Source organism: Trachypithecus francoisi, unplaced genomic scaffold (genome assembly GCF_009764315.1).
Source record: "Trachypithecus francoisi isolate TF-2019V2 unplaced genomic scaffold, Tfra_2.0 Lachesis_group20, whole genome shotgun sequence".
Classification (NCBI taxonomy): Eukaryota; Metazoa; Chordata; class Mammalia; order Primates; family Cercopithecidae; genus Trachypithecus; species Trachypithecus francoisi.
Genome location: NW_022681466.1, coordinates 25,600,375 through 25,613,676, shown reverse-complemented (window position 1 = coordinate 25,613,676; position 13,302 = coordinate 25,600,375). Strand labels below are relative to the sequence as shown.

The 13,302-nt window shown below is 42.1% G+C and overlaps 1 protein-coding gene across 13 annotated transcripts in view; it reads left to right on the top strand.

The window, feature by feature from the left end:
* The window catches only part of SPAG9 (sperm associated antigen 9), a 163,630-nt gene extending 155,398 nt beyond the window's left edge, over nt 1-8,232 (top strand). For 10 of the 13 annotated variants that reach the window (XM_033183523.1, XM_033183521.1, XM_033183519.1 and 7 more), the window contains one exon: nt 4,037-5,337. In XM_033183523.1, the coding sequence (XP_033039414.1) occupies nt 4,037-4,152 (116 nt within the window). In that variant the 3' untranslated portion in view covers nt 4,153-5,337. Of the gene's footprint in view, nt 1-4,036 lie in introns of all 13 variants that reach the window. The other 3 variants (XM_033183524.1, XM_033183527.1, XM_033183522.1) reach the window with 2 other exon arrangements.
* The last annotated feature ends 5,070 nt before the right edge of the window (nt 8,233-13,302 follow it).

Below are 13,302 nucleotides of genomic sequence, written 5' to 3'. Positions count from 1 at the left end.
ATCCACCCTCCTCGGCCTCCCAGCTGGGATTACAAGCCTGAGCCACCGCACCCGGCCCTTGGTATTTCTTTTCATACCAAAATGTATTGTTTGAAGGGAGCATTAGAAATAGTAGGATGTGTTGGCCGGGCACGGTGGCTCAAGCCTGTAATCCCAGCACTTTGGGAGGCTGAGACGGGCGGGTCACAAGGTTAGGAGATCGAGACCATCCTGGCTAATACGGTGAAACCCCGTCTCTACTAAAAAATACAAAAAAGTAGCCGGGCGAGGTGGCGGGCGCCTGTAGTCCCAGCTACTCTGGAGGCTGAGGCAGGAGAATGGCGTAAACCCGGGGGGCGGAGCTTGCAGTGAGCTGAGATCCGGCCACGGCACTCCAGCCTGGGCGAGATCTGTCTCAAAAAAAAGAAATAGCAGGATGTGGTCAATGTGAAGTTTTATGTGAAAAGCATAAGATTTAGGGTCAGAAGGCCTTGGACAAGTCATTCAACCTCCTAGAGCCTCGGTTTTCTAACTGGCAAAATGGAGAAATAAAAATATTTCTTAAAGTGTTGTTTGTGTCAAAACAACTTCATTTGTTCATTTTCTTAACAACAAACATGTTATTATATTATTATATATTATATTAAACATATCGTGCTCAATTGAGCACCTACTGTGTACCTATCAGTCTTAAACTGGAGATGCAGAAACAAATCAGACAAAGCCTTCATCTAATAGATTATAGAACAGCGCAGAGATAGAGACATGTTAATAAATTAAAATGTTACTGATGCTCTGGTGGTGAGTAGTCAGTTCTTTCCAAGGGGAGGGAGAGAAGGAAGTCAAGAAATGATGCTTGAAGGGACTCAGCGCTGCACAGTCCTAGCCCAGAGGGTCAGGTTGGGGAATGGGGTGGGGAGGACCAGGGATTGGCACTCTGAGGTAGGAGAGTAGCTTGGCCAAAGGTTTAGAGATATGAAACCATCTTAATGGAAGAAAAGCTATTTTAAAATGACAAGAGCGTGGAGTAGAAGAAAGTATGAATTTCTTCTCAAAAGGGAGGGAGGGACCGGAGTATAGGAGGCCTTTACATACCAGATTAAGAAGATTGTACTTTATCTTTCAAGCAAAAGAGAACTATAGGAGCAATGTGATTAGAGTTGTGTGAAGGAGGTTCAAGACTAGACTTAGGGAAATGAGTTGGGAACAAGTGAATATCCAAGAAAGGTAGTAACAGTGGGAACCGATAAGAAGCATGATGGGAATGTGGGGAAACAGGGAATGGGCCATAGAGCTCAGGACTGTCAACAGGAGAAGCAGGTCAGTCCAGTGCTAGTCATGTTGATCTTGAAGAGCGTAGTGGTGATTTAGGTGGGAAATTTCCATTGGGCTTCTGAATATACAGGTCCTCTATCTTAGGAGGGAGAGATTTGGGAGCTGTCTGCGTGGAGTGGTACTAAAGGCCATGAGGGTTGGTGAGTTCACCCAGGGAGTTAAAAGAAAAGGTTCCAGTGGCGAAATCCAGTCTCTAATAAAAATACAAAAATTAGCTGAGCGTGATGCTGTGTACCTGTAATCCCAGCTATTCAGGAGGCTGAGACAGGAGAATCACTTGAACCCAGGAGGTGGAGGTTGCAGTAAGCCGAGATGTGGTGTCACTGCACTCCAGCCTGGGTGACAGAGTGAGACTCCATCTCAAAAAAAGAAAAGAAAAAAAAAGGAAAGGTTCCAGGATAGAACCCTGAATTCATACTCCATTTAAAGATCATTAGAGCTTATGGAGGGATCTGAGAAGGAATGACCAGAGATGTACAAAGAAAACATGGAGAATTGATGCTCATGAAAGAGTAGTGCTTTGTAAATTGTAAGACACTGTACCAATGTTTATTTATTTGCTATAATTTTTCTTTTTTGAGACAGAGTCTCACACTCTGTCACCCAGGCTGGAGTGCAGTGGCAAGATCTTGGCTCACTGCAACCTCCACCCTCCAGGTTCAAGCAATTCTCGTGCCTCAACCTTCCAAGTAGCTGGGATTTCAGGCATGTGCCACCATGCCTGGTTAATTTTTGTACTTTTAGTAGAGATAGGGTTTCACCATGTTGGCCAAGCTGGTCTCAAACTCCTGGCCTCAAACAGTCCACCTGTCTGTTAAATGACAGTGTGACAAATGTGATTAGTGTCACTAATATCTGATGCAAAAAGTTTGTTGACACTTTTAAAGGGAGAAGTCTGATAGTGTTAACTTTAGAAATTGATTCCAGGAATGTCAGCAAGAAGGGAGTCATTTCAAAGTGTTTTGAGTAATTGACTATTGTTGAATTTCCTTTTATGAGAGGAATTGTTAGGGACTCCACTTGGCTGGGGTGATTTTTGTAACTTTGTCTTGGAGTGCAGTATGGCAGTTGGAACCATACTGAGGAGTTTGTTAATAAAACCTCTATGTGGTTTTTCCATTTCCACTAAAAATTCCTTCCATTTGTGGATCCTGAAAATAGAACAAAAATTGCTTAACCAGGTTTGGCAGTATCTCTCGTTATTTCCAGCCTGAAAAACAGACTTGTCTTTAGCATAGGCTAATTTTAATAGTGAATATGCTGTTTTAAAAAAAATCGAATTTGATCTTTTTTGGGGGTCCATTTCCTTTTCCATTTCCTGTAATATTTTAACAGTGAGAAATTGATTCTAACAGTCCCATATTTTTAATGATTTAAATTTAAAACTTAAGCTGTAGAGACCCTAGCAGACAGGATAATTCTCTTACAAGTAAAATCTTCAAAACAACTCAGAAAAGAAATGCCAACAGCCTTTTGTCTCAGCCAGTTAATTTGTTATCATTGAAATTTTTTTAAATTTAAGAGCCAAACTTAATTTTTTTTACCTTCTAACCACCTGGTTATGTTTCAGTTCAGAGATGGGATTTTGTCCTGAGTGTTCTCCTCTCTCTAGTTTGATATTGCTGTGAAAAGGCCATTACAGAACTAGTAAGGGAAAGTTTGGCCTGCAGAGAAAAATGCAGATATTTAGGGTTTTTTCTCTTCTGCTGTTTCTAGTCAACAGTATCAATATTTTCTTTTATCCAGCTGAAATTCACATGGGGCACATTACAAAATTCTGTTAGATCAGTGGAATATATCTTTAGATCATGTGGTGTACATGTTTTTAGGATTCTGCTGAAGAATCCATCCCACTAGATAACTTTTCACTGGGTTGTGCCAAAATAACCCTGCTTTGTGACAACAGATACAATTGACGCAAGCTTGTATCGAGAAGTATCGTATGCCCTGCACTGGGTCTTGTGGAGAGGAGTGTGGTGTACCCCACACTGGGCCTTGGAAGCCAGTGTCTGATCAGGACACCATGGATCACATTCACTCAACTGCCATGTGGAAGAACCCATATCTTGGCTGCTACTCCAACCTCTTTGTTTCTTCTTTTCCATTATGCACTGTTAATTCATAACCTATCCTAAACTTGAAAATCATTGGAAGAAAAACCCAGTAGCTGATGAATCTGCCATCTGCAGTGCTGCAGGCTGATTATTTTAATTTCCATATGCTTGTATCAATTATCTTCAATTGGAGAATGTTACACCTGTCATTGATAATAAGTGTGAGCTATTTGGGTTTAGTTAGTTTGCTCTGTACCTGTGCTCACGCATTTTATAACACAGTTTTTTTTTTCTCATTTCTTAGTTTGAAATAAATGAGAGTAGACTCTTCATTTTGGATGAACACAGAATTGCCTTCTTAGCTTTCCATATCTGGTACCATCAGTATGCAGACATATTGGGATGGCTTTTCAACATAGTATAGTGAACTCAATTTTATAAATACAGTCTGAAAAATGAATTAACCTTTTCTGAAGTCAAGCAGTGGCTTGGGTGAATATGGGTGAGGATTCTGACTCATAGTATTTCTTTTGCTGTTCACTCTCCCGTGAAAGTCAGACAAGTTTTGGGCATCTTGTTCATGGACTAATCACGAGCATTACATCTGACTCACATCGTTCTGTATTTTCTGTGCTCAGCCTAACTTGAGTCTTCGTATCATCCACTAGGTGATGAAGGTGGAGAATCAGAACTTCTTGGAGAGGATCTTCCACTTGAACCTTCTGTCACCAAAGCAGAAAGGAGTCACTTGATAGTGTGGCAAGTGATGTATGGCAGTGAGTGAGTCCACAGGAAACAGGTGGAGATGGGGAAGCCGTCTCCTCTGCATGGTTTATTTTCCCTCTTTCCTTTTATTTAATGCTCTTTTGTGAGATAAGTTTCACCACATAATGTGTGAGCATTTTTTCCTGTTAACTTTATATTACAAAATCCGTTCTACCATAACAATACAGAGGAGCTAGCTGTTTACTGCACCAGTGTTATAGGGAACTTCAGTGTATTATGAACAAATCAAAGAATGTTTACTTCCTGCAAACTGGTGAATTATAGAAAGCAATCTAGATGTGGTTTACTCTGCCACAGTCTAATATCATTCACTTCATTTGATAGGGTCACTTGTTAGCTGTCACTAATAATGGAATTAATGGGAAACACTTGCTAAATGAAACTGTGCCATTAAATACAATAGCCGAGTTTTCCCCAGTATATTGTAAAATTGACACACACTAATAGAAGATGGATTATCAGGATTTATCTAAATGTTCCGAGAGAGTTAAAAGCTAACTGTAAATTACTTTAACTTTCACTTTCAAATCTGACAAATCTTGTTTATATGGTATATAAAACTTTGTTTTCATCAGATTTGGGGGGGGTTTTATATTAAAGAAATTAAGACTACACTATTTAAATAAACGTTTCCTGTTTCTGACTTATTAGAGCTCTAAAGTTTATGAGGCCTACTTCTCTGAATATTCTGATGGGTTTTTGAGACCAGTCTCATTTTCATACTGACATGTCTGAAAGGTTTATTATTTATAAAGCTTGAAACATACTCTGGGAAGCTTAGAAGATACTTCATCATGGGAGGATTTTTTAAGGGAAATGTGTTTTGTATTTCTTGTACCAGAGAATGGTGATGTTGATTGAGTTTTTTCCATGTGAAAAATGTACTTGTTTGCCAAATGTTCCTAGACTGCTCTTAACCTGTTAATACAAGTAAAACTGTAGTGAGATGGAGTCTGGCCTAAGTACAGAATGAGAGATTTAATTAGAAAAGTTATTTTCTTTTGTTCTGTATCAAACTGTAGAACAGCTATATACTTGGTATTTTGTACATGAATAACATTTTAGGTTTTGTGCCCTTTTGAGCTTAAAGGGTTATCTTCAAAACTATGAAGGGGAAGAAGACAAAGCTAACATACCACATAAAGTAAAAGTTGACATTACGTATTTTCGTTCACAATGTCCAAAATAGGTTGGGCATGGTGGCTCACGCCTGTAATCCCAACACTTTAGGAGGCTGAGGCGGGTGGACTGCTTGAGCCCAGGAGTTCAAGACCAGCCTGGGCAACATGGCAAAACCCTGTCTCTACCAAAAAAACCAAAAAACAAAACAAAATAAATTAGCTGGGTGTGGTGGCACATGCCTGTAGTCCCAGCTACTTGGGAGGCTAAGGTGGGAGGATCACCTGGGTCCAGGAGGTCGGTTGCAGTGAGCCTTGATAGCACCACTGCACTCCAGCCTGGGTGATAGAGCAAGACCCTGTCTCAAAACAGACAAACAAGCAAAAAATAGATTAAAGTCTGGATCTCACTGATTTTCTTGCTTAATAAGTTTTTTAAAACCACAATGCTGCAATTTTTTCCCTCTCAAGCTTCTTGAAAATGTGTGATTTACCCTTTTTTATCTATTACTCTAAGCAAAGCTAAATATAATTTTTTTTTTTTTTTTTGAGACAGAGTCTGGCTCTGTTGCCCAGGCTGGAGTGCAGTGGCGTGATCTCAGCTCACTGCAACCTCCACCTCCCGGGTTCAAGTAGTTCTCCTGCCTCAGTCTCCCAAGTAGCTGGGATTACAGGTGTGTGCCACCATGTCTAGTGAATTTTTGTATTTTTAGTAGAGATAGGGTTTCACCACATTGGCCAGGCTGGTCTCAAACTCCTGACTTCAGATGATCCACTAGCCTTGGCCTCCCAAAGTGGTTGGATTACAGGTGTGAACCCCCGCGCCTGGCCAAAGCAAAGCTAAATGTAATTTTATGTACTGTTTTAACAGTATAAACCTATGGGATAAAGGCCCCCTAATCATCAGAAGGACTACTGAAAAGAAAAAGCAAACATAGATGTCAAATTGTCTAATTATTCTTAAGTACCACTGATTTTTTTTTTCTGAACTATTATACAAAGATGTCTGTAAAAAGTATACCAGTGGCTTTTATGCATATACATGATTAGGCTAGATGGTGAAGTATATGGGATTTCATGAGCCAGAGGAGGCATTTGGATCCATTGGGCCACATGTGACTATAAGCACATTGTGTATACAATAAAATTGTAGCCACTCATGTATTAAAACTGTTTGGTAAAAGCTGTATTAAAAGAATAATTTTTTGCTTGAGCTACTTAGTCACTTTTTTTCAGGGCACCAAAACGTAGGCTACTTTTCCATAGCTTGTTTGCTATGTTTTTATTTCATCTTAAATCTGAGCCATTTTTGGCAGTATCTTTTTAAAAATCATTATTAAACATTTATTGGAAATGTATAGATTCACAAGAAAGAGACACCAAAGTGTTTGGGGATTTTAATCCCAAGAAGTAAACATCCCAGAGTCAGATCCCATTTGCTGTTGTTCAGCCATGTTTGTATGACTGAATGTAATTTAGGAAATCAGGAGTTAAAGATGAAAAATACAAACATGTAAAATGGTTGTAATTGTGTTTTTTGAACTTACTGGCTTTAACTTAAGTAATATAGCTGTGTAGTTATTTTATCTAAAGATGTCAGATTATCTGTGGCCCTGTTAATTGACTGCAGGGACCAGAGAGAGGACAATAATGCCTGTATAATTTGCTTTAAAGGCTTTTCCTTATGTTTGTAATTTTGGTTAAATATTTTCTACAGATTGCTTCACTTCCCCTTTCCCCCAATAACAAGTTCATATTCTCGTAATATTTACTTTGGTCAACGTGGTAACTTTTGGAAGAAAATGCCAAAATGTAAGCTTCTCACAAGCAGCAAAGGAATGTAACTAACTGCTGCCTGTAGCTACCACATCAAGGGAAAGAAGAGGCTTCCGTACTTTGGGTTGATCTCACCGTACAAAAAAAGAGTGTACCCCTATTGGAAGAAATAAGGGATACTTGAAGGTTTCTCATTTTGTTACACTTGGGTCATGTGCAAGGTTGAACCATATGAAACTGCCAGTGTTCAACCATTGCTGATCTGCAAAAGCGACAATATCATATGCCTCAACCTAATACTTACTCTTAAATGCGGGTTAAAATCTCTGTGAGGCAAAGGGATAATATTCTCTAGGAACTCACTTTTGAGAGTATTTTTCTCTAACTCATGTGGATCTAAATTTTAAAAATAGGAATGAATCTCTTAATTGCAGCTTGTGGAGAGTGTAAAACATTTTGAGCACAACATGCAGCACATAACTTTTCAGATGGTGTTTGCATAGAAAAGGCTAAAATCAATTCTTTCAGTTACTGTATTGTTCATTTATTGTAAAGGTCTTCCTACATTTGAGACTAGACCCTTTAACATAGGCTGCCTTAGTAACAAAATAAAACAGATGTCTCATAAGATTAACTGTCCTAAAGAACATGTGTCTTGCAAATGCCATGGAACTGAATATTTATTTCCTTGTGAGTATTACGACCGTTACCAAAGGACTCAACCAGATTTGGGGCTCTTCTTAATTGATCATGTTCAGAAAGGGACTCATTTGGTCCCACTTTGTAACATGGGAAGAGTAGAAGAGAAAATTAAATGTGGAAATCATAAATGCTTTTCTAACAGGGTTATGCTATTCTGTAACACTAAATGTCTGTCTTTTAAGAGATTAAGTTTTATTAATTTGTCATACATTTCTCAATATTTGAATATATCTTAACCATTTTATGTTCCAAATTCATTTTTTGTCCAAGACATTCTATCAGAATTTTACTTGCCTCTATAATCTGAAAAATGGGTTCTAGAATGTCCCACTTGCTGTCTCTTAGAGGCTGAGCTTCATTTCTATGAGCAAAAAGCTCATTTAGCAATGTAGTTATTTCAGTATTTATTTCTATTATGGAATCCCTGGGGTTCGGAATGTAACTTTGTACATGAAATATATATAAATATGTATATGAACATGTATGAGGTCTAGTGTGTTTTGTTTTGTTTTTACTGTTCCTGGGGATCTGAACTTGGTTTTTAGTTGCAAGTCCAATAATCTTCCCCATCACACATGTCATTCCTGAGGGTCAGGACTGTTGCCATTTGGCACCAGCTGAAGGTGAGCAGTGGGGAACACTCATGCTGGTCGGCTTGGCTCACGTGTTCAGATGAGATTCAAGAATAGACAAGAAGGCTTTGGAGAAATGTAGGATCCCTGAGTAACAGCCCACACATGATACGAAGGCATACTATTTGCCAGATTCTTCAAGAATAAGAGGCAGGTTGTAATGTAATTTTAACAACGCAGTGTGCTTATTTGTGATCCACTTGCTTGGGCAAGACTCGGGAAGGAAGAATGATTATAAAACTGATCATGCGGCAGCACAATGTGAATCCAGATTCAGTGCGGTGAGATTTAGTCTCATGCAGTGTTTTGTTTGTGCCTTCAAGAAACGTGGGGTTCTAAAGTGATAGTAGAAGTTGCCCCAGTTGGCATGTTAATAGGACCGTTCACTAGATGAAGGCATAGTCATCTGTTCAGTGAGTTTGGATGCCCTAGAGTATAATGACTAGCCCAGCTCATTCCTGGTCTTTATAGGACCTTACCCTGCCTGCCCTTTAGTCCCTGGGGAATAGGACAGGAGCAGCAGCCTCATCTCTGGAACAGTAGTCTGCAGTGTCACCCTTGTGGAAGAGCTATCTTCCAGACTAGTGGAGAGAGACTGCTTCAGCCCTCAGACTCTTCCTTAACCAGCACCTGATCCCTCAGACTCGGTGCAGGCATGAAAGCCTGGAGATCACAAGGGGCCTGGACTTAATCTTCAGCAGCAGCCGATGTATTAGGAAAGGATTTATAGTTAGGGGACTTCTCAGAATGCCTTACATATTATAGGGTGATTGATACAGTTTTGCTTTAAACTCGTTTTCTTTAGAAAGACATAGTGGTATGGTGTGAAAGAAGGCTATATAAGCCAGGCTGTGACCCTAGCAAATCACTTGAACATAGTATCCCGGAATCCCCCACACAGGGCTGTGGAATCGGACCCTCCTGTGGGGTCTGGGCCCACGCATCTGTAAAGTGTCATAGGTAAGTGTGATATGTAGCTGAGGTTGAAGGACGCTACTCTCATGTATTTGGACCTTTGTTTTCTTATGTGTTAAAAGGTAGGGTGGCTTAGGTAATCTAAAAAAATCCTAGCTCTGACCCTCCCTGGTTCTGTGGCCTGGCTCTGATTTGCCTGGTTGTTGTCTATACAGGTAAGGACCACTCCTGCTTGCGAGTCCATGGTCACCCAGTCCCTCATGAGGCCCAGAGAGCCGGTGGGTGGGATCGGATTAATTAGAATTTCCAATTTATCAGAATGACACTGTACAAAAGAAGCCAAATAGTTTAGCTCCTTGCTTGTAACCACAGAACATTCACTCCCACCCACAGACATAAAGGAGTTACGGAGCCAAGCGCAGTGACTCACACCTGTAATTTCAGCACTTTGGGAGGCTGACACAGGCAGATCACTTGAGGCCAGGAGTTCAAGACCAGCCTGGGCAACATGGGGAGACCCCATCTCTACAAGAAATTTTTTAAAAATTAGCTGAGTATGGTGGTGTGCACCTGCAGTCCTAGCTACTCGGGAGGCTGAAGTGGGAGGATCCCCTGAGCCCAGGGGAGATTGAGCCAGTCTCCAAAAAAATAAAAAAAGTTATAATTTGATTTGAGGCACCAAAGGAGAAGTGGAACAAATAAGCCCTGACTCCGTGGGGACAGCGACTTAACTTAGAAACTGTAGTTCTCAGCTAAGCCAGGAGAGAGAGGCGTGGCCAGAATCACCCTGGGAGCTTTTCACAGAATAAACATTTTTTTCTTTTTCTCTCCTCTCAAGAATATCAGACTCGGCCAGGCGTGGTGGATCAAGCCTGTAATCCCGGCACTTTGGGAGGCCGAGATGGGCAGATCACGAGGTCAGGAGATCAAGACCATCCTGGCTAACACGGTGAAGCCCCGTCTCCACTAAAAAATACAAAAAATTAGCCAGGCATGGTGGCGGGCGCCTGTAGTCCCAGCTACTCCGGAGGCTGAGGCAGGAGAATGGCGTGAACCCAGGAGGCGGAGCTTGCAGTGAGCTGAGATGCGGCCACTGCACTCCAGCCTGGGCAACAGAGTGAGACTCCGTCTCAAAAAAGAAAAACACACACACACAAAAGAATATCAGACTCTATCAGGGAACATGGGGAAAAAATTACCAGGTGATTCTGATTCTTCCATTTGCGAACATCTGCCCAAGAGGAACTCAGGCTGGGTGCGCTGGCTCATGCCTGTCATCCCAGTGCTTTGGGAAAGGAGGTGGGAAGATCACTTGAGTCTAGAAATTTAAGAACAGCCTGGGCAACATAGCAAAACCCTGTCTCTACAAAAATGAGAAATAAAAAATTAGCCATGCGGGTGGCATGGACCTATAGTCCCAGCTACTTGGGAGGCTAATGTGGGAGGATCACCTGAGCCCAGGAGGTCGAGGCTGCACTGAGCTGTGATTGCACAACTGCACTCCATCCTGGGTGACAGAGTGAGACCCGGTCTCAAAAAACCTCACAACAGCCCTGGTGGCTTCATCTCCTGGAAACATCTGTTTTCCAGGAGCACAGAGCTTCATTCGTTCTTAGCCAGTTATAATAAACCTGCACATCACGGCCTGTCAGCATGGCTCACCCCAGTAGTCTTTCCTTCCTGATTCATGTGCAGTTGAAGTATAGGGTATTTTGAACTTAATTGCTACATTAAAAGCTTAAAGGAAACAATTTTATCTCCCATTAGTCTGTATTCATGTGGCAGGGCTATTTCGTGATTTTTTTTTTTCTAGAAAAATTCATAACCATTTAGTTGTTATCATGCCTAGCTTGCATTTGCATAACATCTGATAGTGTTTTCCAAGTGTTTAGCCCATAAATTGACAGTTGATCTTCATAGAAACCCCCTTTTTAGAGTGTTACGGCTTTTCGATGAGCCAGAGGCCTAACCACAGGTGTGGCCTTGCCCATTGGTAAAGAGGTCCAGCTGAGACAAGTAAAGACTCAGGTGCCTCATCGGGCAGTACAATAACTACTGAACACTGGAGGCTACTGCAGGTGTGTTGGGGCAAGTGCTACATCTCAAATCAGGAGACTTGGGTTTGAACCTGGGCCTCCTGTTTCCCAGTTTTGTGACCCTTCACTCATAGTTTCCTTACTGTCAGAAGAGTGACATCCCCAAGGGTTCTTGCCACCTGGCCCTGCTAGGCTCTCAGTAGCAGACTTTTGAGGTTCCTAGATGCCAGGTGTCTGAAGATGACTACGACACTCTCAAGGAGACTGGGCTAGTCAAGGAAAGCAGACGCGGAAATGATGACATGGTCAAGTATTGCCGGGCGCGGTGGCTCAAGCCTGTAATCCCAGCACTTTGGGAGGCCGAGACGGGCGGATCATGAGGTCAGGAGATCGAGACCCTCCTGGCTAATACAGTGAAACCCCGTCTCTACTAAAAATACAAAAACTAGCCGGGCGAGGTGGCGGGCGCCTGTAGTCCCAGCTACTCGGGAGGCTGAGGCAGGAGAATGGTGTAAACCCGGGAGGCGGAGCTTGCAGTGAGCTGAGATCCGGCCACTGCACTCCAGCCTGGGCGACAGAGCGAGACTCCGCCTCAAAAAAAAAAAAAAAAAAAAAAAAAAAAAAAAAAAAAAAAAGGACCAAATAAGATATTAGCGTCATCAGATGGACAACAGTGTGGAACAGTGGCAAGGATGGTCGTATGCTTTTCTATATGATTAAAAAGCTTGGCGTTGCTCCTCCTAAGCAAGCATGCAAAATTCTGGCTCATATGTCACACCAGAGGGTTCTTTGGGAGAAAGGACTGTCACCTTGGGGTTCCTGAAACATGGCTTTAATATGAAGTGGGATTAAGGTTTTTTGCAGGACGTCTCAGGTACAGATACCCAAAGACAGTGGAATGGTGTTTCAGAAACTTGAATTTCTGCATCAGTTCTATTGTCATAATGGTTTCTCATTCACAGGATTGTTGGAAAGAACCAATGAGATCATGTAAAGAAGTTAACTCAACAGTTAACAGATACTTGTATCCTTCCCCCACAGAGGCCTCGATTTATTTTCCTGCTGTTCTTTCTCATCAAGCTGACTTTCCCCTGCCTTTGGCCAGCCCCAGACCAGTGACAGTGGGTTTGAGTTCCAAATCCAGGAGAGCATTTTCAGCTGTTTGTCTGTTGGTGCATTTCGGCCTGGTATGCTTCTGAGCAAGCAGGCTTTTACCGTGTAGGCTGTCTACATTTCTGTCTTGGAGAGTTTACCTGAGGCTGTTCATAAGGAACTAGGAGCAGAAATGTGGCATGTGATTCTTACAGACATCTCAAACATTGATCCTTCCTAAAGGAGCCTAGCTGGAGAAGAGCAGAAACTGGGCAGATGCCTCGAGGCAGGCCTTGGCTGATTTAAAGACCCAGTCCTGGGCTTCACTCGATCGAGGAATTATCAGACCTTCCCATCCATATTAAAGCCATGTTTCTGGGACCACAGGGTGACAGCCGTTTCTTCCCAGAGACCCCTCTGGTGTGTTAAGATGTGAGCTGGAAGTTAGCATCTCAAAAGCCAAGTCATAGTAAAGATCTCTGTAGGTTTTGGGGCCAGGCTTAGTGGCTGGCTCATGCCTATAATCCCAGCACTTTGGGAGGCTGACGCAGGAGGATCGCCTGAGCTCAGGAGTTCAAGACCAACCTGGGCAACAAAGTGAGACCCTCATCTCTACAAAAAATAAATTTAAAAATGTGCCGGGCATAGTGTCACGCACCTGTAATTTCAGCTACTCAGGAGGCTGAGGTGGGAGGATTGTTTGAGCCCAGGAGGTTGAGGCTGCAGTGAACCAAAATCATGCCACTGTACTCCAGCCTGGGTGACAGAGCAAGATCCCATCTCGAAAAAATAAAATAATAAAATAAGTAAAAAGTAAGGCCAGGCATGGTGCCTCACGCCTGTAATCCCAGCACTTTGGGAGGCCGAGGCAGGAAGA